The sequence below is a fragment of the Mirounga leonina genome, unplaced genomic scaffold (assembly GCF_011800145.1).
Source record: "Mirounga leonina isolate KUSES-001 unplaced genomic scaffold, KU_Mleo_1.0 Mir_150, whole genome shotgun sequence".
NCBI classification, from domain to species: Eukaryota; Metazoa; Chordata; class Mammalia; order Carnivora; family Phocidae; genus Mirounga; species Mirounga leonina.
The window spans coordinates 36,096,104-36,115,733 of NW_023270374.1; the positions used below are offsets into that span (position 1 = coordinate 36,096,104).

At 54.6% G+C, this 19,630-nt stretch overlaps 1 protein-coding gene across 1 annotated transcript in view; it reads right to left on the bottom strand.

Annotated features, from left to right (window-relative positions):
- Positions 1-3,736: 3,736 nt before the first annotated feature.
- CDH22 (cadherin 22) overlaps positions 3,737-19,630 on the bottom strand; it is a 66,322-nt gene continuing 50,428 nt past the window's right edge. The window contains exons 8-11 of the mRNA XM_035005709.1: positions 13,415-13,536; positions 13,183-13,300; positions 7,234-7,485; positions 3,737-4,305 (exon numbers count right to left, since the gene is read on the bottom strand). Of these exons, the coding sequence (XP_034861600.1) occupies positions 3,737-4,305; positions 7,234-7,485; positions 13,183-13,300; positions 13,415-13,536 (1,061 nt within the window). The remainder of the gene's footprint in view (positions 4,306-7,233; positions 7,486-13,182; positions 13,301-13,414; positions 13,537-19,630) is intronic.

A 19,630-nucleotide genomic window follows, 5' to 3' on the forward strand; every position in this document is an offset into this window, starting at 1 on the left:
TTTATCCCGTGATGACAGTGACAGAGACAATGACAGTAAAGGGGAATTCTTTTCATTTTCCCTGAGGCTTTGAAAAGAGGGCAGACATGGTAAATGGAAGGCTCATTGCTTTCTGAGCGCCTTGATAGAGTTGGGTGTGGCCAGTTAGAGCCCGGAGCTGGGAGAGTCTGGGGAGGCCGTGCTCTCTGCTCGGCACAGGGAGAGGATTTGAAGCTCCTGGGGGCATTTGGTGGGAACGAAAGAGACAGATGGCCAAAGGCTGTGTACTCCACTACAAGACCCTTCTCTGTGACCCCAGACCCTCAGAACAGTTGCTCACAAAATGCTTGCCATCCTTGGCGTTCGTGGACACCCGGTGGAGCCCAGTACAGGGGCTGGACTCCCTGGATTTCACTCTTGGGCTGGCTCAGGGCCCTGTGGGGACACAGGAGGTGGAAGCAGAGGGGACTGAGGGAGCATGGCCTTTCCCTCCACGGCCCACTCCAGAACGAGAAGAAATCATGAGGAGGCTGAGGACTCGCACAGGCCGGACAACGCAGCAGCGAGCGGAGAACAAGCTCTCCGGGGCACAGACAGCAACATCAGATGCGCCCGGGCCACGTGCCCGGTGCTTCCCGTGTGCCCCCCACTGCGTGTGCTGCTCATGTGGGAGGTGCCGCGCGCCAGAGCACCTCGGTGCAATCCTGGCATCTCTCTTTATCAGCTATTTGATCTCGGGCAAGGGACTCAACCTTTTTGTGCCTCAGTTCCTCACCCATAAAATGAGGGTACTTCTCGGGTGGTTGCGGGATTAGATGAGTTCGTTCACGTGATATGCTTGCAGCAGTGCCTGGCACATGGGAGATGCTCCGTAAGTATCAGGTATCGGCGGTCATTACTGCATTTTATCCTCACGAGCACCTTATGGAGTAGATGTTCCGAGTATGTGCACTTTATGGATAAGAAAACAGAAGCACAGAGAAGGTAAATAACATGTCCAAAGTCACACAGCTGGTAAATGGTATAGAGCCAGAGGCTCAGAAGGTGAATCTAGATGAATAATATTCTTTATTTCTGGCAGGATCTTAACTCTGTGTGACCTTGGGAGGGTCACTCCCCATGTGAGCGATTTGGAAGATGTTCAAGGATGCTTGTGACTCCACTTTGTACGTCCCTCTGGACAGGTAAACTGACTGTACCCTCCTTCTCTGCAGGGGCAGAATCTGTCAAGGTGACCGGCATATGTGGAAAGAACAGAGACTTGGAATTAGGGGTCCTGTGTTGTCCCAGCTCTGTCCTAGACCAGCTGGGTGACCTTGAGCCAGTCACTTTACTCCTCTGGATCTCAGTTTCCCCTCTACAATGGAGAGAGCAAAAACCAATCTGAGAAATGTCACTGGGATTCTGTATGTGACAACTGAGCACATGCAATGAAAGAGGGGACCACATGTCTCCCCAAGGGTCCCCGAGTTACCATGCCCACTTGTAGAAGCGATAGATACAGGAACATGGACGAAGCATCCTACACGGGATGAGGGTCCTAATGTCACCCCATTTGGAACTACCTTGCTCGGCCCGTATACCTGCCATCAGGACACGTGCTCAAGTGCAGCAAAGCATCCAGTTCCTTGGCTTGGCCTTCGAGTTCTTTCTCCACCTGCCTCCAACCAGCCTTCCCTGCCTCACATCTCACCATTGCTCCACCCAGTGATCCAGCCCCTGGGACCACACACGGTCCCTAAAGCCACCACAGGCTTCTGGCCTCTCCCCTCCCCCTGCCTTTGCAGATGCTTTTCTCTCTGCATGGAATGCTCTTGCTTGCTTGGTCATCTCATACATCTCATTCTTCAAGATGCAGCTGGAGTCACCTCCTCTGGGAAGCCCTCCATAAATTATTCAGTCTTTCTTCAGTGTTTTCAGGACCTTGTTCTGTTAGTTCTGCTACAGCTCTTATCAAGTGCATTATTATTGGCTGCTTCTGCCCATCACGCCCAGCCCTCTGGGGCCTTGAGCTGCTGGAAGGCAGGAAGTACTTCCGATCTGTGTTAACGCTGGGTGCGTTACTACCTTCTGGGCTTCAGTTTCCTCACCTGTGAAGTGGGGCTGACAGTATCTAATTTAGATGAAATAATACAGGTAAGGCACTCGGGCATAATGACCATCTCTGGATCTGTCACAGTGGACCTTGGCAAATGTGGAGGGAATCAATGAATGATCCCTGGGAGAGTAAAAATAAATAAGTAAATAAATAAAAATAAAGCTAATGAGCATCCATTAAGCATTTTCAATGCGTCAGGAAGGCACTGGGATCAGAGCTTAACATGCATTATCTCCTTGAAGCCTCTTAACAACCCTTTAAGGGAGGGAGTATCATTAGCCCCATTTTACAGATGAGCAAACTGAGGCTTCAGCAGTTGAGGACCTTGATGAAGGCTGCCCAGCTAGCAGGAGCGGGAATTCACAGCTGCTCAATGTGGAATGAATGACTCACTTGGGGGTGGGCTGGGAGGACCACTGATTTATATCTTGTCATCAAAGGGTTTTAGAGCTGGAGGCTCTTGAAGACAACTTAACCCTGAAGTTCTTAGCTTGGGGAGGGTCCATGGATGGGGAGACTGATGGGCTCCCAGACCAAACAGATAAGGTCCCCATCATGCCCAGTGGCTTCCGGCCCCTCCATCTGCTGTCAACCCTCCCACGTCACCCCAGTCCCAGAGCTGCCCAGCTTGTCCTCTCTTGGCAGCCCTGCCAGGGGTCCTCTCCCAGTCCCCCCTGAGACTCCAGAAGGCTCCACAGTCACTGGGAATGGCCCTATCTCCTACTCTGGGCAGGAACAGAGCTGACAATTGGGGCCATTTCCTTCTCTGTTGGAGATGTTGGGAGAAGGGGAGAGCGACTGGGTGAGGGAGAGAGCCCGGCCGGCGGGCTTCTGATAATGACAAAAATAACCATAGTATCAAAGGCTAACATTTATTGAACACCTACTATGTGCCAGGCTCTGTCCTAACCACGTGACACATGACCGCTTTTTGTCCTCACAACTCTTCGAGGTAGGTTCTGTTATGAGCCTCATGTGACACACGAGGGAAGTGAGGCCCAGAGAAGTGAGGTAACTTGCCCAAGGCCAGGCAGCTGGGAAGTCAGTATCAGAGGCTCCACCGTTCTGGCTCGGTGTCCTTGGACGGGCCACAGCCACTTCTCTGGGTGGCCTTCTCCATCTGCTGCCTGCAGGGCCCCACCTCATGGTTTCCGTGACGACTAAGATGGTCTCTGTAGAGTGTCCCAGCACACAGTAGGCGCTTAGTAAATGAACAGCCTTCCTTCTCTCTTAACTCCGATGGGGGAGACCTGGGAGGGGGGACACCTCAGCAGCACCCTCCCTCCAGAGGTCGTCCCCCAGCTGGGAGTGGGTAACCCGCCCCTTCACACAGCAACGCCGCTCCATCTCCCCCTCTATCCCGAGAGCCACGCAGTGCCAGGTCCCATTGCAGTTTTAATGACGTTGCTGGTAATTCCAGCACGTCTGGGCGAAAGCTGCACCACGCATCACCCCACCCCGGGGCGGGGCGTGGGGAGGTGCGTCGGGGAGTCCATCCCCCTACAAGTCCCCCTCCTGTCCGGCCGCCCTCGGAGGGTGGGAGGGCTGGGGAAGGGGCTGAGCCGGGGAAATGCTTCGTCCTGGGGCCCCGTCGGGCCCTGGGTGGGCCGGGAGGCGCGCCCCGACGGCAGGGCGGGGGGGGGCGGGGCGGGTGGTAGGCTAGGAGGCCTGGGCCTCGTCGTCCGCGCGGTGGCCCGCGTAGAGCGCGGCCAGGGGCCGGAAGCGCGGGCCCCAGCCGCTGAGATAGGCGAAGTCCTGCTCGGAGCCCGAAGATCCGCTGTGCAGCGAGCTGAGCGAGGCGGCCGGCGAGTCCGCGCCCTCGAAGGCGTAGGTCTGGAAGGCGTCGTAGGGCGGCACTGACAGGTCCCCGTCCGCCAGCGCCACCTTGCGGCTGATGAAGTCCCTGAACACCGAGAAGTCCGGCTCGGGGCTCGGTGGCCCCTGCGGGAGCGAGTGGCGCTCTGAGGGCAGGCGGGCCTGCGGGGGGCTGCCCGCGCCCCCGCTCCCGCTCGGGCCCCCGCCGCCGCCGCCGCCCCCGTCGCCGCCCTTGAGCTCGCCGCCGAAGTCGTAAAGGCTCCGCAGCGCCGACATGTCGTAGGCCTCGGTGTCCTGCTCGCCGCCGCCCTCGTCGTTGTATTTGATGACGTTGTCCCGCATGTCCTCGTCCTCGTCGGAGCTCAGGTGGCTCTTGTGGTGGCGCCTGAGGGTGAGGATCAGCAGCACCAGCACTGCGGGGGAGACAGAAGGGGCAAGTGAGGGCTGAGGCCTGCCTAGGACATTCCGGGGACCCCTACCCCCCACCCCTCACACACAGCAATGCTGGCCCAGCCTAACCGCTGGTGCAAATTTCCTAGATTTCTGTGCAAAAAGACGTTTCCTACGGTCAGAACTGCACTGGCTATATGGGTAGGTAGTGAGCTACCCATCTTGGGAGGTGTGCAAATCGAGGCTAGACCACCGGGCTGCGGTGGCAGTACTGACGGCAGTGTTAAGAGATTTCATGGGTGTTGGGGGCTCGACCCAACCTCTGATGTCTCCATCCTCAACTCTATGAAGAGATACAACTTGAGAGGTCTCTAGGCTCTGGGGGGTGCAAAGGGGGCAGTTGAGGGGCAGATGGGGCTGGGGGAATGAACGATGTCTTGAACCTGACTTCTCTTTTACCCTCGCTCTCCTCTGTCTATTCCAGAAGTCCTGAGCACCTTCTTAGCCCTTTGGGTCTCAGGTCAAGATGTCCTCTGCAGGAGGCACCTCCCCCCCCCCAAGAGCTCCAGGTCAGGTTCAGTGCCTTCACCTCCAAACTCCCCTGGTGAGGAGTTTCTCCCTCTGTCACACGGGTTCTCAGAGCACAGCTGCTGGACCACCAGCAGCAGCATCTCCTGGGAACTTGCTAGAAATGTGACATCTCGGATCCTGTCCTAGATCTACTGGCAGTCTGTCTTGATGAAGCCTCCAGGTGATGCCCAGGCAGCTCAGGTTTGTGAACCACAGCTTCCCCCACCCCAAACACACACTCTAAACTCCCCCTCGGGGCCCCAGGAAGTGTTCCCCTAGCTCGGTGCCTGGCACGCAGTAAGCCCTTGAAGGGTGCTTGTTGAGTGAATGACTGACTGAAGAAGTGGATGGAGACGTGGTGAGTGTAAGGATGAAGAATGAGAGCACCGCTCCTTCTTTGCTTTCTGCACTTGACTTCCAGGACTCCACATTCTCTCCTCCTCCTGCCTCGCTGATCATTCATTCTCCACCTTCTAAACAGGCTTCTCCTCGCCTGTCTGACCCCTTAACATCAGCCGTCCCTGGATTTGGTCCTTGGGCCTTATCCACACCCCTCTGTGGGTGCTATCCTGCAGTCCATTTCGAGGCTGACCACGCCCACATCTCAGCCTTCAGCTTGGACTTACTTCTCCCCTGAAATCTAGATCGTCCTTCCAGTTTCCTCAACAAGTCCTCTGGGCTGACCAAGTCCTCACACTGAACACGTCTAACCTTGAAATAATCTTCCCCCTTCCCTGCCCTCAGTCTCCCCCATCTCCGTGATGGCAACCCTAACTTTCCTGTTACTCAGGGCTTTGTGGGTTTTTTTATTCGTAGATGGATCCCAGTGCCTGCAATAGTTTAGCACATGGGATTGTGGGGGTGGGGGGGACTCGCTGGATGGATAAATAAGGAGCTGATGAACGATTGAGAGAATTAAATGGGTAGGTGAGTGGGTGGATGGAGAGACACACGCTGGGTACCATGCCAGGCACTGGATTCTTCTTGTTGCTCCTAACATCTGCAACCAGGCCAGCGGCCAGAGCCAGCTGCTAGGGCCATGGGGCCGGGTTCCAGCCCAGGACCTAACAAGGTGGCACATGACAGGGAGGGGGGTGGGGCCCGGGAACAGGTCCGGAGGGAGGGAAGGTGTCAGGAGAAAAGTGGGATAGATGGATGGACAGCTTTCGGAGCGGAGGCTGGGAGCTGCAGAGGGGGATGCCTGAGAGAGCAGATGGTGGGGAGTGCGGGCGGCGGGCAACAGATGTGCCAGGCCTGATCAGCGATTCCGCCTGTCACCTTTAGAACACTGATGTGCACTTTCTTCGTTTGTGGGCAATTAGGCAGAAATTTGTTTGCACTGCCTCGGAAAATGAAACCGCTGTAAAGTGCACCCTCTGGAAAAAGGGTTTCTGAGCCATGGGCTGGGGAGGGGAGAGAGGGGGGGCCCGGGCCTCGCAGCTAGGAGGAGACTGCCCAGGGCCTCTGCAGGGACCCAAGGAGTTGCGGCTTGGCCACTGGCAGGTTCTCGGTGGGTTGGGCAGTGGCCACCACGCCAGTGGCAGGGGGCAGGCGGCTGACATCTCCCAGGGAACTGAGCAGAGCTGGTATCTGCAATCTGGACCACTCTTGGGTTCCCCGAGCTCTGGCTGGTCGCTAAAGTCCAGCAGCCAGAGCGGAGGTGAGGCCTTTCTGCTGTGACGGGGTTGGGGGGGGTGGATTTATGGTCCCTGGAATCCAGCTTAGCTCCTAGAACTTGACCTCTTCACTGGCGACACTTTGTGGGTTCCACTGGCTGCTGATGGGGTTGCTACCAGAGTAGATTTTGCCTCCCCAAATGTCTTAAGATTTTGCCCCAGCTGCCCCCGGGGTTTTGCCCCAGCTGAGATTCATAGCAGGTGGCGTAGTTAAAGGGAACACAAGGTGAGGAGGCCTGATTTCCAGGTGGAAGACTATGTACCCTTATGTAAGCCACTTAACCCCTGCGAGCCTCACTTTCCTCCTCGGAAAAATGGGGATGAAACACCTGGCTACATGGTTGTGAGGAACACAAGAGCCTTTTTTCGCTAGAAGGACTTTACTAAAAGTCCTACATGGAGCATAAAAAAGGACGGTGGACATGAGAGATTTTTTAAATAATATGCTTGTTTTTAAAAACGTAGAAGGTGGCCAACATGCAAGGAGTCTCAGGTGGGGCTGACATTTTCTGGAATTGGTGGTGGGGCTGCTCGGTTCTTAGAAGACTTGTCACGGGACCCACACGCTAGAGCTCGGACATCATTTGGGCCGCCCTTCCTGGTGGGAGAGGGAAGCTGAGGCCCCCGCGGGGGTTCCCGGGAAGGACATCCAGGGCCCCAGGGTGAAGGCCAGCAGGGCGGGGGCGTGGCTCTGGCCGGACTCACCGACCAGGATGAGGACGCAGACCAGGAGCGCGATGAGGGCGCCGGGGCTCAGGGAAGTGGCCATGACGAAGGCTGTGGTGTTGCAGGACTGGATGGTCCCCGAGCTGTCACAGCCGCAAATGCGGATGGTGAGCGTGCCCGTGCTGCTCAGCGTGGGCGGCCCGCTGTCCACCACCAGGATGGGCAGGAAGAACACGTCCTGCTCCTGCCGGTTGAAGCCCAGGTGCTGTGTGTGCACCGCGGCCGTATTGTCTGCTCCAGAAAGAGGCAGTGGTGTGTGAGACGGCTTGGCCTCCCCTGTCCCGGCCACCTCCTGATGCCCCCTCGGGATTTGCCTCCCTCCGCCCCGAGCTCTTGCCTCCCAGTGACCCACGGATCTGGTCCCCAATCTCCGCAGCTTCTGCCCCCAGCTGCCTGACGATCCTGCTCCCAGCCGTGTAGCCCACAGTTCTGTCCTTAGCTGTCACAAGATGCTATTCCCAGCAGTCTCAAGATTCTGTCTTCAGCTATTCCAAGGTTTTGTCCCCAGCTGTGCCAAGGTCCTGTCCCCAGCTTTTCCAAGATTCTGTCCCCAGCTGGGCCAAGGTCCTGTCCCCGGCTATGTTAATTTTTTTCCCCTCATTCATTTCAACGGCCTTCTTTTGTTCTACCCCAGCTACCCAATGCACCCTGACTCTGGGGTCCTGGGGTCCTTGGGTTGTGGCTTACTGGGCCCCAGACAAGTCCTGGGTCACGGACAAGACTGGGAATGTCTTCTCTCGCATCTGGCTTTGGCTGAGGGAGCTTTCTGTCGGGAGTCTAAGAGGCTGAGCCTGCCGGGCTGGGGGCATGGCCTCTGGGGCCTCATGAGGGGACTTGCGTGCACCAAGGTCTCCTTTCTACATGTGCGACCAGAGAGGACAGTGAACTAACACAAGTCATATTCATGACACCCCTTCAGCCAGCTGCTGGGAATGCTAGGCAGGACTCAGGTGGCTCTCTGGTCTCGGAGCATGGGCTTTGGTGACAGGTGGTGCCCACTTTCCCCTGCCCTTCCTGCCTCTCCCACCCTCTCCTGTATGGGTCAGGCCACCCCTGAGCCTCCACCATTTTGATGCCAGCGTGGAGGCTCATACTCTGAGCCGGGCTGGCTGCTACCCCCACCCTTCACAGCCAGCGCCACACAAGGGGGCCCTGCGGGGGGCGTCCAGTCTCCCCTCCTGAGTCCTTCTCTTGCCCTCACAGCCTTCCGGCTAGTCTCTCTGCCCTCAGACTTCAGCAGTCTGGGTCCCTTCCCCAGCTCTGTGGCCCCTGTCAACCCAGTTCAGTTCCGGGCCTCCCCCAATCGTGGACACAATGCAGGAGAAAAGAGCTGACTTGTGACCTTGAGCACGTCTGTGACGCGAACTAGAGGTCCAGCTCAAACAAGATTGGTCATGGGTTGAAGCTCATGTGATGGTATCATGAGGTTTTGTGATATTATTCTATCTACTTTTACACACATTTGAAAATCTCCATTAAAATGTTTAAAAAAAAAATCATGCCGAGTCGATCATTTATTCGCTTGGGAGCTCACTTAGCTTCTCTGGACCTCAGTTTTCTCATCTGTAACTGAGGAAAATAGTAGCACATTGGTGTGAGGATTATGGTGAAATTCATGCCTAACCCTTAGAATGGGTCCCAGCCCCTGGAAATTCTCCATAGATGCCGGCGGTTCTTTCTGTCGCGCCCCATCCCCACGTCCCCTGCGCTGCACCCTGGGCCTGCTCTCCGTGTAGGCTGCCCTGCCTCTCCTCACCACGTTCCCGCTAGCGGGAACACCATCCCCACCTTCTTGCTGGGCAAATTCCTCATCTGTCACGCTCCAGCTAAATGTCACCTCCTTCCTGTGGCCTCCGTTCTCGGCTTCCCCCTCCCTGCTCTGACTACGCAGGAGCCACACACATTTCTGCTACAGTGCTTATCACATGGCGTTAGGTTAGCATGTGCCCGTCTCTGCCCTGGCACGGAGCCAGACTCGAAGAATGACACTTGAATGAACTGCAACTTTTGGGGTAACTGGTGGTCCCGGGTCAGCTCCTCAAGCTCTGGCTTCAGCTGCCTGTCAAAGGGTAAATCAACCCCGGCTGTGAAAATATCTGCCTTCCCAAGGGGAAGAAAGGAGACTCAAGAGCAAGATGAGGAAAAGGGAATGATGTGGGACTCCTCTGCTCTGACTACAGGCTTTCTATGCATCAAGGACTGTGTGGATGCTTTAAATATATAGTAATATTTAATTGTCCCAATCATCAAGAGTTGTGACATTATTTCCATTTTATATGTGTGGAAGTTGAGGTTCAGAGAGAAGTGACTTGTCTGGATTTATCCAGTGAATTGGTCACATAGCTATTTTTCCCATCCACCCATCAAATCATCAATCTATCCATCCCTCAACCATCCATCCATCCATCCATCCATCCATCCATCCATCCATCCATCCATCTATCCATCCCTCATCCATCCATCCATCCAACCATCCATCCTCCAACCACTCATCCATGCAACCATCCATCCCTCATCCACCCATCCATCCTCCATCCATCCATCCATCTATCCTCTGTCCATCCATCCACCCATATCCATCCATCTATCCTCCACCCAGCCATCCAATAAATCTTTATTGAGTAACTACTATGTCCTAGGCACCATCCTAGTCGCAGGGAGAAAATAGTGGGGAGCTAAACCAAGCATATTCCTGGGTGTGAGCTTATATTCTAATGTGAGAGACAAATGTTAATTGAATAAACCCACAATTTAGTCTACAATTACAAACCATGGTGAGTGCTAAGAAGGAAAAGTACAGGAAGAGCACCTAACAGAGGACCTGACTTAGTCTGAGAGAGGTCAGGGAGATCTTCTTGGAAGAAGTGGTATTATTGCCTAGTACTGAATGATGAGTTCAAGGAGAGGGGACAGCCGATGCAAAGGCCTCGAGGCTGGAAGAAGCATAATATGCTCAAGGAACTAAAGCAGTCCTTTGTGACTGGAGGGAGGAAGGTGATGGCTCGAGTGAGTCAAGGTCAAACTGGGGGCAGGGTGGGGCAGGGGCTCATCATGGAAAGTCTTAGAGGCCATAGTAAGGAATTGGGGTTATTTTCTTAAAAGCAATGGGAAGCCATTGATTGGTGGGTTTTAAGCCAAGAAGAGACCGCACGACAAATCATCCATTCACACCCTCTGGATGTCAGGATTATCTTAGCCCCTGAGGCTAGAGCGTGAACAAGACAGACGTGGTCCCTGCCCTTGCTGAGCCTCCATTCTATGCAAGGGCGTTTCTAATCTAAAGCACAAGAGTGGATGTGGAAGATGAGTTAGGAAGATACTGTGTGTTTTAGGTGTGAGAGGATAGTGGGAGTAGAGGCACAGAGAAGTAGACAGATTTGAAAAATGAGTGGCTGGCTCTGGCTCAGCCTCAAATTCCCAAGCAAGAACAGAGGAGTGGAGAGGAGATGTTTGTTTCTCAGAGTTGCCGCCTTTGGCCATGGAGGCATATGTTCTCAGAGCTCTGGTCCGTGCCACTCCTCCACCCGACAAAAGGGGATCCCTGGGCATCATCCCTTAACCTCCCAAGCAGCCCTCTGGGGCAGCGGCTGGCTTCACCTGGGGAAGCCGCTGGTCACCCCAGCCCCTTTCCCCCCCCTCAGGCAGGAACTGCGCCTAGCATTGTATCCATCCATCTGGCTTGACATACATCAGTGTCAATCCCTGGCTGCAAAAGCAATATTTATAAATCACGTTTCCAAACTGGCTACAAATGTGTACAAAGAAACAGATGGGTTGGGGTAGCTGTTTGTCACCCAGGATATTTATATGGTGAGGAGGAGGGGGCTTGGCAGGCCGTGGGAAGGGGCTAGGGGCCTGGCGGAGGAGCCCTTCCACGGCTGTGCTGAGCTTAACACATGGCTGCCACCCTCGCTCCTGGAGCTCCTTCCAGGGGGTCACGCGGGATGGGAGCTCCTGGCGGCTCCCCGTCAAAGAGAGGCAGTTGGGACAGAACTTCCAGCCCCTCGGGTTGGAAAGACTTGTGAACTTGGCGAGGTCAAGCCAGGGCTATTCGTATCTCCTGGGGCCAACTCAGGATACCACTGAAATAATGCGTGGGCAAGGTACTACCATTTGTTAAAATATTGAAATGCTTCCAAAAAGGTTTAAATAGCTCTGACTCCACGAGCCCCAAGTCCTTCCCTGCTGCCTCAGCCTTCCCCCCATGCCCACCCCCAACTTTGACACAATCAAGCCACTAAGGGGGTAAAGCCTGGCACAGTGGGGGCTCCAGGGTCCTGTTCCAGGTTATTTATGGTCAGTGTCCCTTTCGGTTGGTCATCTGAACTGCACTGGTTGTGAAATATTTTTAATATTACTCTTGGAAATACAGAAGGTCTGGCTTCAGAGGCCACTGAGGTCCCTCCTTTTGGAGGGAAGGGTTGTAAGGGTCTTGGGGGTGATCCCAGACCTGTTCCAGGGTCAGAAAGAACCGACATGACCTGATCTCCTAGTCCTGGTATCCACTCATTCCACCCACGCAGGCCTCCTGTTCCTGTTCCCTGCTCTCACCTCAGGGCCTTTGTACTTGCTGTTCCCTCCACCTGGATCATTCTTGGTCCAGTTATCAGCATGGCTCACTCCCTAATTTCCTTTAGAGTCATACTCACTATTGATTCCTTCAGAGATGGCTTCCCAGGCCTCCTTATTTAAAATAGCTCCTACTCTTACTCTGCTTTATTTCCCCCTGTTTTGTTTAACACATTTTATGGAACACCCACTATGTGCCAGGCCCTGCTCTAGGCACTCGGGGCCCAGCACTGAACAAAATCAAGTCTAGACTCTTGTCGAGATTGCATTATCTACCCTCCAGCCACTTAGCATCCCCAACATATTATTCACTTGTTTAATTTCTACCTCCCCTCACCAGAATGTCACCTCCATGAGGGCAGGGATTTTGTCTTGTTTGCCACTGTATTTCAGGGTTTAGAACAGTGCCTGATACAGAGGCACAGTGTTTCAGTAAATAATTGCTGAATGCAGGAAATGATGTGTTCCAGGTACTAACAATATACCTTCATTTTGGGGGGCCACCTAGCCATCTCAGGGGGCAGGCCCTTTCAGCCCCATTTTACAGATGACACAATGGAGGCTTAGGAAGTGCAGACTTGCTGGGGTTGCACAGAGAGCCCCCAGCTGAGTCTGGCCTGGGACCCAGGGCCCTCACTCCCAGTCCACTGATGCCCTCCACCCCCCCCAACCCCAACCCCCAGTTCAGTGCTCGAAGGCTCAGACTTTGGCTTCTTGAGGAACTTGCTGGGGCACATCTCACAGTGGGATCAGCTCAGACTGGGCAGGGCAGTCACTTCCAAGGTGGCGAAGGAGTGAAAGCAGGAAGCACGCTGGATCTGAGACGGGTGGGTTGGAATCCCAACCTGCCGCTGACTCCCCGTATGGCCCTGGGTGGGTCCCTTTCCTCCAAGAGTCTCGGTTTTATCACGGGTAAAATAGGGGGGGGGGTAAGGAAATCATCCCCCAGGGTGGCCGTGAGGATGCAAAGAGAAACATGAGTGGGATACAGCGCTTTTTAAACTGAAGGGTGGGAGTGTGTGCACGTGACTTATTTCAATCTTCAGTTAGACCAGGGGGCTCTTTCCATCCAGGACTCTGGCCCACCCACTCCTCATCTGTTCCCTCTCTGTATCTTTCCATTCTCTTCTCTTGGGGTGCCCCGTCTCCACTCCGCCCACCCGCCCCCGGCTTGTTCTTCAGGGTTTAGCCAGTGGGCTGGGGAACAGCTCTAGCTTGACCCAGATTTTCTGTGTGATCTTGGACCCAACACTGGCCCTCTGGGTGCCTCAGTCTCTCCACCGGTAATACGGGAAGGGGAGGGGAGGCTAGGCCCCTCCTTTGTGCATCCTAGGATTTGGTGGTTCAGAGGTAACTCACCTTGGATGTCAAGCAGGGAGAAGTGAGGGTTGCTGGGAGCTTCGGGCACCAGGCGGAAATAGAAGCGGTGCCCACCCTGAGGCTCATCTCTGTCCACCACGCTGATGGTCTGGATCAGCTGAAGGGGGAGGATGGGGCAGGGAGCTGATGTGAGGCCTAGTCCACACTGGACCTGGGTAGAGGGTGTCCCAGCCAGTCCCAAGAACCCCCAGGCCCCAGCCCCTCCGCGTACCTGTCCTGGCTTTGCGTCCTCACACACGGCTGCCTCGTAGGGAGTGGCCAGCTCTGGGGGATTGTCGTTCACATCCAGGATTCGGATTCTTAGGGATGCCCGGGAGAGCTGGGCATGATTGTCTGCAGCGAGAGCACAGGAGCGGGGTGAGCGGCACCAAGTGTGAGACCTAGACAACCCCCCATCTGCCATGAAGACAAGGCGAGGCAGTGGGGTCACATTGAGAGATGTGTGGGTTGACCAGGCAGGGAACAGGATCCGGACTGAGGACAACGGGCATGAAGGGGTCACCACCATCACTGCCGTCACGGTCACCACCACCGTCCCTGCATGACCACCACCGCCTCCACCACCATAACCCTCAGTGCCACCTGGCGCCATCGTCAACACCATCCCCACCACCACTCTCGCAGGCACCAACCTGCTGGCTTCGCCATTAGACCGTTGCCATCCGAATGATGGTGTCCCCAGTGCCCTATCCAAGGCACCACCCTCCTCATCTCTGTTATCACAAACACCAAGGCCATCCCCATCAGCGCCCTTACCAGCACGGCCAGCAGCACCCACGCGATCACTCTCTCTACCACAAACACCATTACCAGCCCCACCCTTACTACCATTACCCCCCATAAACACCCACGTCACCATCACATAGCTACCCCCGCTCCCACCCCCGGCAACACGATCATCACCACTGCCGTCAACCAGCATCCCATTCTCGACATCCCATCACCATCAGGGGCACAGAACGCACCCGGAGCATCCACATCCATTATTTCAGGTATCCATGTGGAAATCCTGTGCTTGGGTCAGTTTCTATCCCCTCTTTGCAGAAGAGAAACAAAGCATGAGAAACTTTAAAGAACTGGTCAGTTGACAACGGGGCTTCCAAACCTCTGCTCTTTTAAGACCTGATCCTGAGAGGGCAAGACAAGTCCACTGGCTGTAGGTCTTGGCCAGGGTCTTCAGCAAAACCATGACACCCCCACCTGTGAAGTCTTTGAGGTCAAGGTCCCTGATGTATTAACCCCCGGGTTCCAGCACTGTGGGGTACAGCACAGAGTAAGTTCTAATACATTTGTTGAACGAATGAATGAAGCCTGGAAGAACATGGACAGAAAGAGGCTTGAGTTCCAGGCATGGCTCTGTCCTTGACCCAGTGTTTGGTCCTCCCTCCCTGATGTCCCTTTCCACATTTGGAAAATGAACAGAGCACAGTGATTAAGAGTAAAGTCTCCAAGGCAAGTTGTTCTGATCTCAACTCTGCCACTTAGTAGCTGTGTGGTCTCTGCCAGGTTACTTGGCCTCTCGGTGCCTCTGTTTTCTCACCAGCAACATGGAGTAATGGGTTGGTTAAGAGGAAAGATTGCGTTCCTATCTGCAAAGCATTTTTAAGCTGTGTATACAACACATAGCAAGTGCTATCTAAGGATTTGTTAAATAAACAGACATCCTTAAGGGTCCTTTCAGCAATGACATCAAGTGATTGAAGGATACCTTGTCCCAGCCTGGCCTGTCTGAGCCGCACCTTGAATGTTGGCCTTTTCTGCCCCTTGTTCCCTGGACCTCTTGGGTGCTCATTGGTGCCCTGCTCTCAGCTATCTTAGTCGTGAGTTCGTTACCGACAAGTTCTATGCACCAGCGACCTCAAGGACTGGGAGAGAGGAAGCCACCCCCTTCTAAGCAGGGTGGTTAGCCGTCTAACCTGGCGGGCAGGGAGCTCTTTTGGGGGCAGCCTGGAAGCTTCCAAGCAGCCAGGAACCCCATGAGTTCTGGGAGGAGTGGGGCTGCCTCTTTCTCTGATCAGGGCCGCCCGCCGTGGCCCGCAGCTGCTTGTGTGTTGATAAGGAGAAATGGGATCCGGAGGCAGGTGGAGCCACCTCCTAGGGTCAGGGAAAGGAGGGGGATGAGTCCTTAATTAACGCAGACCCCAGCCCCTCTCTGGAGCTCCCCTTAGCCAGGGGCACCTTATCTTCTCAGCTCACCCAGATCTGCAGCTTCAGTGATTAGAGGGGGCTTTTCTGGGGGGGGTGAGAGATCGGAGTCGTGACTGGGAATGCCGGGCAAGCCGTTATTTTTAAGAGTCTGTTGCTGAAGAACTTAAACAGACAGAAGGAGGGTGCGTTTGGGAGGAGGGGAGGTGGGGAGAGTGAGGCCCGCTGCCAGGACCAGGCACCTCTCTCCTCGCTGAGGCAGAGGGAGGGGGTGCAGGGGCCTATGCGCCATGCAGAAGGGCGACCCCAGAGCAGGGCCAGCTCCTCTGAGGGGGACACGCTGCAGGGGGGCCGGGTCCACTGCTGGCGACCCCACTAATGAGCCATTCCTTTACAATCTGTTGGGCCTCTTGTGGCTGCTTTTTTTTTTTTTTTTCCTAGCTTTATTGAGATAGGATTGACAACATGGTATAAGGTGTGCAATGTATTGATTTTATACGTGTATATATTGTGGGATGTTTCCCACAATCAGGTTAGTTAACACGTCCTTCACCTCACATAATTACCTTTTTGTTGTTGTCCTGCTCCTCTTTTATTTTTTTCAAGGGGGGTGGGGCCGAGGGAGAGAGAGACTCTGAAGCAGGCTCCTCGCCCAGTGCAGAGTCCGACGTGGGGCTCGATCTCATGACCCTGAGATCATGAACTGAGCTGAAACCAAGAGTCAGACGCTTCACCGACTGAGCCACCCAGGCACCCCTCTTACCTCCTTTTTAAAAATGCTACAGGTCACCTCCTGGGAAAGCCCTGAACCCTTTGGCATGGCTGTGGATCCCAGGTCTCAGAGGCGGGGCAGCCGAGTGGGCAGGGAAGGTGTGTGCCTCTATGTTGCCTAGTTACCACCTGCAGAACTGATCCCAGGGACCCCTGGATTTGGGGCCGGCCTGGAATCCGCAGAGCCTTGTGTGCCCATGACATCGCTGTGGGCTCCAGCCTGGCTGCACATTAGAATCGCCTGGGAAGGCTTTGAAACAGTGATGCCCAAGGCGTGGTCACTGAGGTTTTTTAATGGCTGTAGGAATCTAATATGTGGCGGGGGGTTGCCAACCACCGGCAGGTGGGGGAGTCCAACCTGTTACCTTACTTCTGGTGGACTTCCTTTAAACCCCTCCTGATCACAGTTAGCCGCATTTGTGATCACTGCTAATGACTAATTCATAAGTTTACCATCTTAAATGTTTCTGGGATAAAACAAAGACTCCATCAATTAATTAATCTTCACCCTGCGCAGGACTTTCCAATCGATAACAAATTTTCTTATCTATGACCTCATTTGATCCTCAAACAACCTGTAAAGAAGGTCTTGTTAAACCCATTTTGTAGATGAGAAAACTGAGGCCCAGAGAGGGCCAGGACCTTGCCCAGAGCCACAAGGGAGTCAGCGCAGAGCTGGGTTGGGTCCTGGGTCTCCTGCCTCTACGGCCAGTGCTTGGTCTAGATCCGAGGCCAGTAGGCCCTCCTGCTGCCTGGGTATCTGTCCATCCAGCACCGACTACTGCTCGGACCCAGGTCCAAGCGGCCCTTCCCCGACGCCCAGCAGCAGGTGCCCTCTCCCAGGGCTGGGTCCCTCATGGGTCCCAACCCCCCTCTTGGCATCTCAGTTCAGCTGACTGACATGCAAATTAGTTTAATTATTTCTTCTTCTAAAATAAATTATATTTTGCAGTAGCTGCAATATGTTGTGTCAGGCAAAATTGCATTCAATATTTTTAAACTAATTGATGCAGCCTTGAGGAAGGCTGATTGACAGCCCAGAGCTGAGCCGGCCTGCAGCCTTAACCGGTTCCTAGATGAAAATTAAATGTGCTTCGGCCTGGGGCTCCCTCTCTGAGCTACCTTGCTAGGAAACCAGGAAGGTGGCAGGTGAAACCCTGGGGGTCTGGGGGCCGAGGAGGTGGGCTGTTCAGTGGGCGCCTGGACCGGGGGCGGGAGCACTGCTGTGCAACGTGGGCCGGTCTCCTACCTTCTCTGGGCCTCGGAGACCCCGACGTATAACAAACGGCCAGGGGATCGGACTGAGCCGTTTGGAGCTGAGGCTGCTGGGTTTTGCTGACGATTATGAATTGAGCGCCTCCTTTGTGCCAAGGACATAACAGTGAGCAAGACCTATACGGTCTCTCGGTCTCGAGGCAGGGACAGACAGTACTCCAGACTCTGATAAGAGCTAAGAGATAAAAGTTCAAGAGCACGGTGGGTGCAGGGATGTTTTCCCTGGAGTAAGTGACCTTTAGGCTGAGATCCAACTAGGAAGGAATCAGGTGAAGGGGATGGGAGGGAAAGAGTGCCCCAGGGAATGGGGACAGCATATGCAAACACCGGGGAGGAGAAGAGGAGGAGGCTGTAGATAATGAGACTCTGGATCCCTTCCCAGGAAGACCCCAGCCCCTGGCAGGTACTCACCTGGTATCTCAACCAAACTAGGCTTGGAGGGCTGGGGGCCACTGGGAAGGGAAGAGGAAATGGGAGCTGGCCTGGTGACTCTGTTAAGGGCACTGCTAGGAACGTGCTCCTTTCCAGAAAGACATCAGCAAACACATGCGAGGCATGCGCTGTGGGCCAGGCTCTGTGCTGCCCCCTTTCCTCCTGTCAACTATTGTGGGAGGTGGAGACTAGTAGTATTGACATTTTACTGAGGAGGAAACCCCGTTCAGAGAGGTAAGGAACTTGCCCAAGGTCTCATAGGGAACAACTAATCAATCTGGGACTCGAACCTGGGTCTGGTTCCAGAGGGGAAGTTTCTAATCATCAGATGGTACTGCCTTTCTTGCCATCTTTAGCCGTCAGAGTCCCACTTGCCTCAACGTCCTAAACGTCCTAACAAATGTCTCTGCCTCCTCCTGGAAGCTCTCCCTGACTGCCTCAGTCCCGGGCCATCAGAATATTAGCCCAAGTCCTACATGCCCACATGCCCACCTGCACGTGATCTTCCAGCTATCTCCCTGGCCTTGTCCCTCACTCCTCTCTTGAGCTCTGCTCCAAGTTTGCTCCGTTCTCACCTTCAGATCTTTGCCCAGATGCCTTCTCAGAGAGCCTCCCCTGATGACCTTCTTTAAATGTGTCCCTTGCCATCCCACCAGACACGCCCTTCCCTGCTTTCTCTCCATAACACTTACCCAATACCCGCTATGTCTTTACTTACTTAACTTGCTCATCACTTGTCTCCCCCATGAGAAAGTAAGCAGAATTTCTATTTTGTTTACTGCTATGTGCGTGGCACATAGTAGGTGCTTAATAAAGATTGTCGAATGAATGGATTTCATTGCCTGTGGCATCCCTGACTATGCTGGAATACTGGGGAGCCCACAGGCAGAGACCAATACCTCCTCAGGTGGACTAATTCTGTGGGGGGTGCACCCCCTCCAGGGTCCCTCCATCTGGGCAAGAGTCAAGCTATGTGATGCTGTTCCTGCCTCTCGCCTTGGACTAAGGTTTTCTCATCAGTAAAACAAATGGAGAGAGAGAGAGAGAAGCCCAGAGAGAAGGAGGCAAGGGAGGTTGCAAGAGTGGGAGTGAGAAGTGGGGGGAAGAAGGAGGGACTGGTGGGGAAAGGAGAGATGGAAGGAACAGGAGTGGGGGGGAGGGAGAGAGCTTGGGGGGCAGCTTGAAGGCACCTCCTTCCCACTCACTTGCAGTGGAGGGTGGGCAGCAGAGCGGACCCTCTTCTTCAGTCCCCCCAGCTCCTCCCTTTCCCGAGAGAATTAAATTGCATCCAAACACCAGGCTCTGATTAGAGCTGGCCCGCTGGGCAGGAAGATTTATCATCCCAATTACCCGCCGGCCAAGACAAGCTGGGTGAGCAAGTGGGGGTGCTCCAGGGGAGGGGTGTCAGCGCTGCCAAAAGTGGACTCCTTGCACCCCCTACCCTGTCCTCACTCACCTTTAGTGGGAGCAGGAGGTTTGGGCACCCTTCTCTGTCTCTCTCAGGGCTTTGATTATCTCTTTGGCTTCCCAGGGGAGACCGGAGGCTTCGACTTTGTTGGGGTGGGGGGCGTTGTGTAGTCCTCCAAAGGATAAAGGAGGACTTCGGGGTGAATCAGGGACTCTGGAATGGGGGGTTGGGAGAAAGTTTTCCTTCCTAGGGCTGAGCTGGTCCTGATGTTCTGGGCTGTCCTCTGGAGACCCCATAGACACGACAAAATCTTTATTCCGGTCTGCCTCTGTTAGGGACTCAGGGGGCACAGGATTCCGGGAATTACCCGGTCTAAGAGGAGCCCAGGCCTGATTT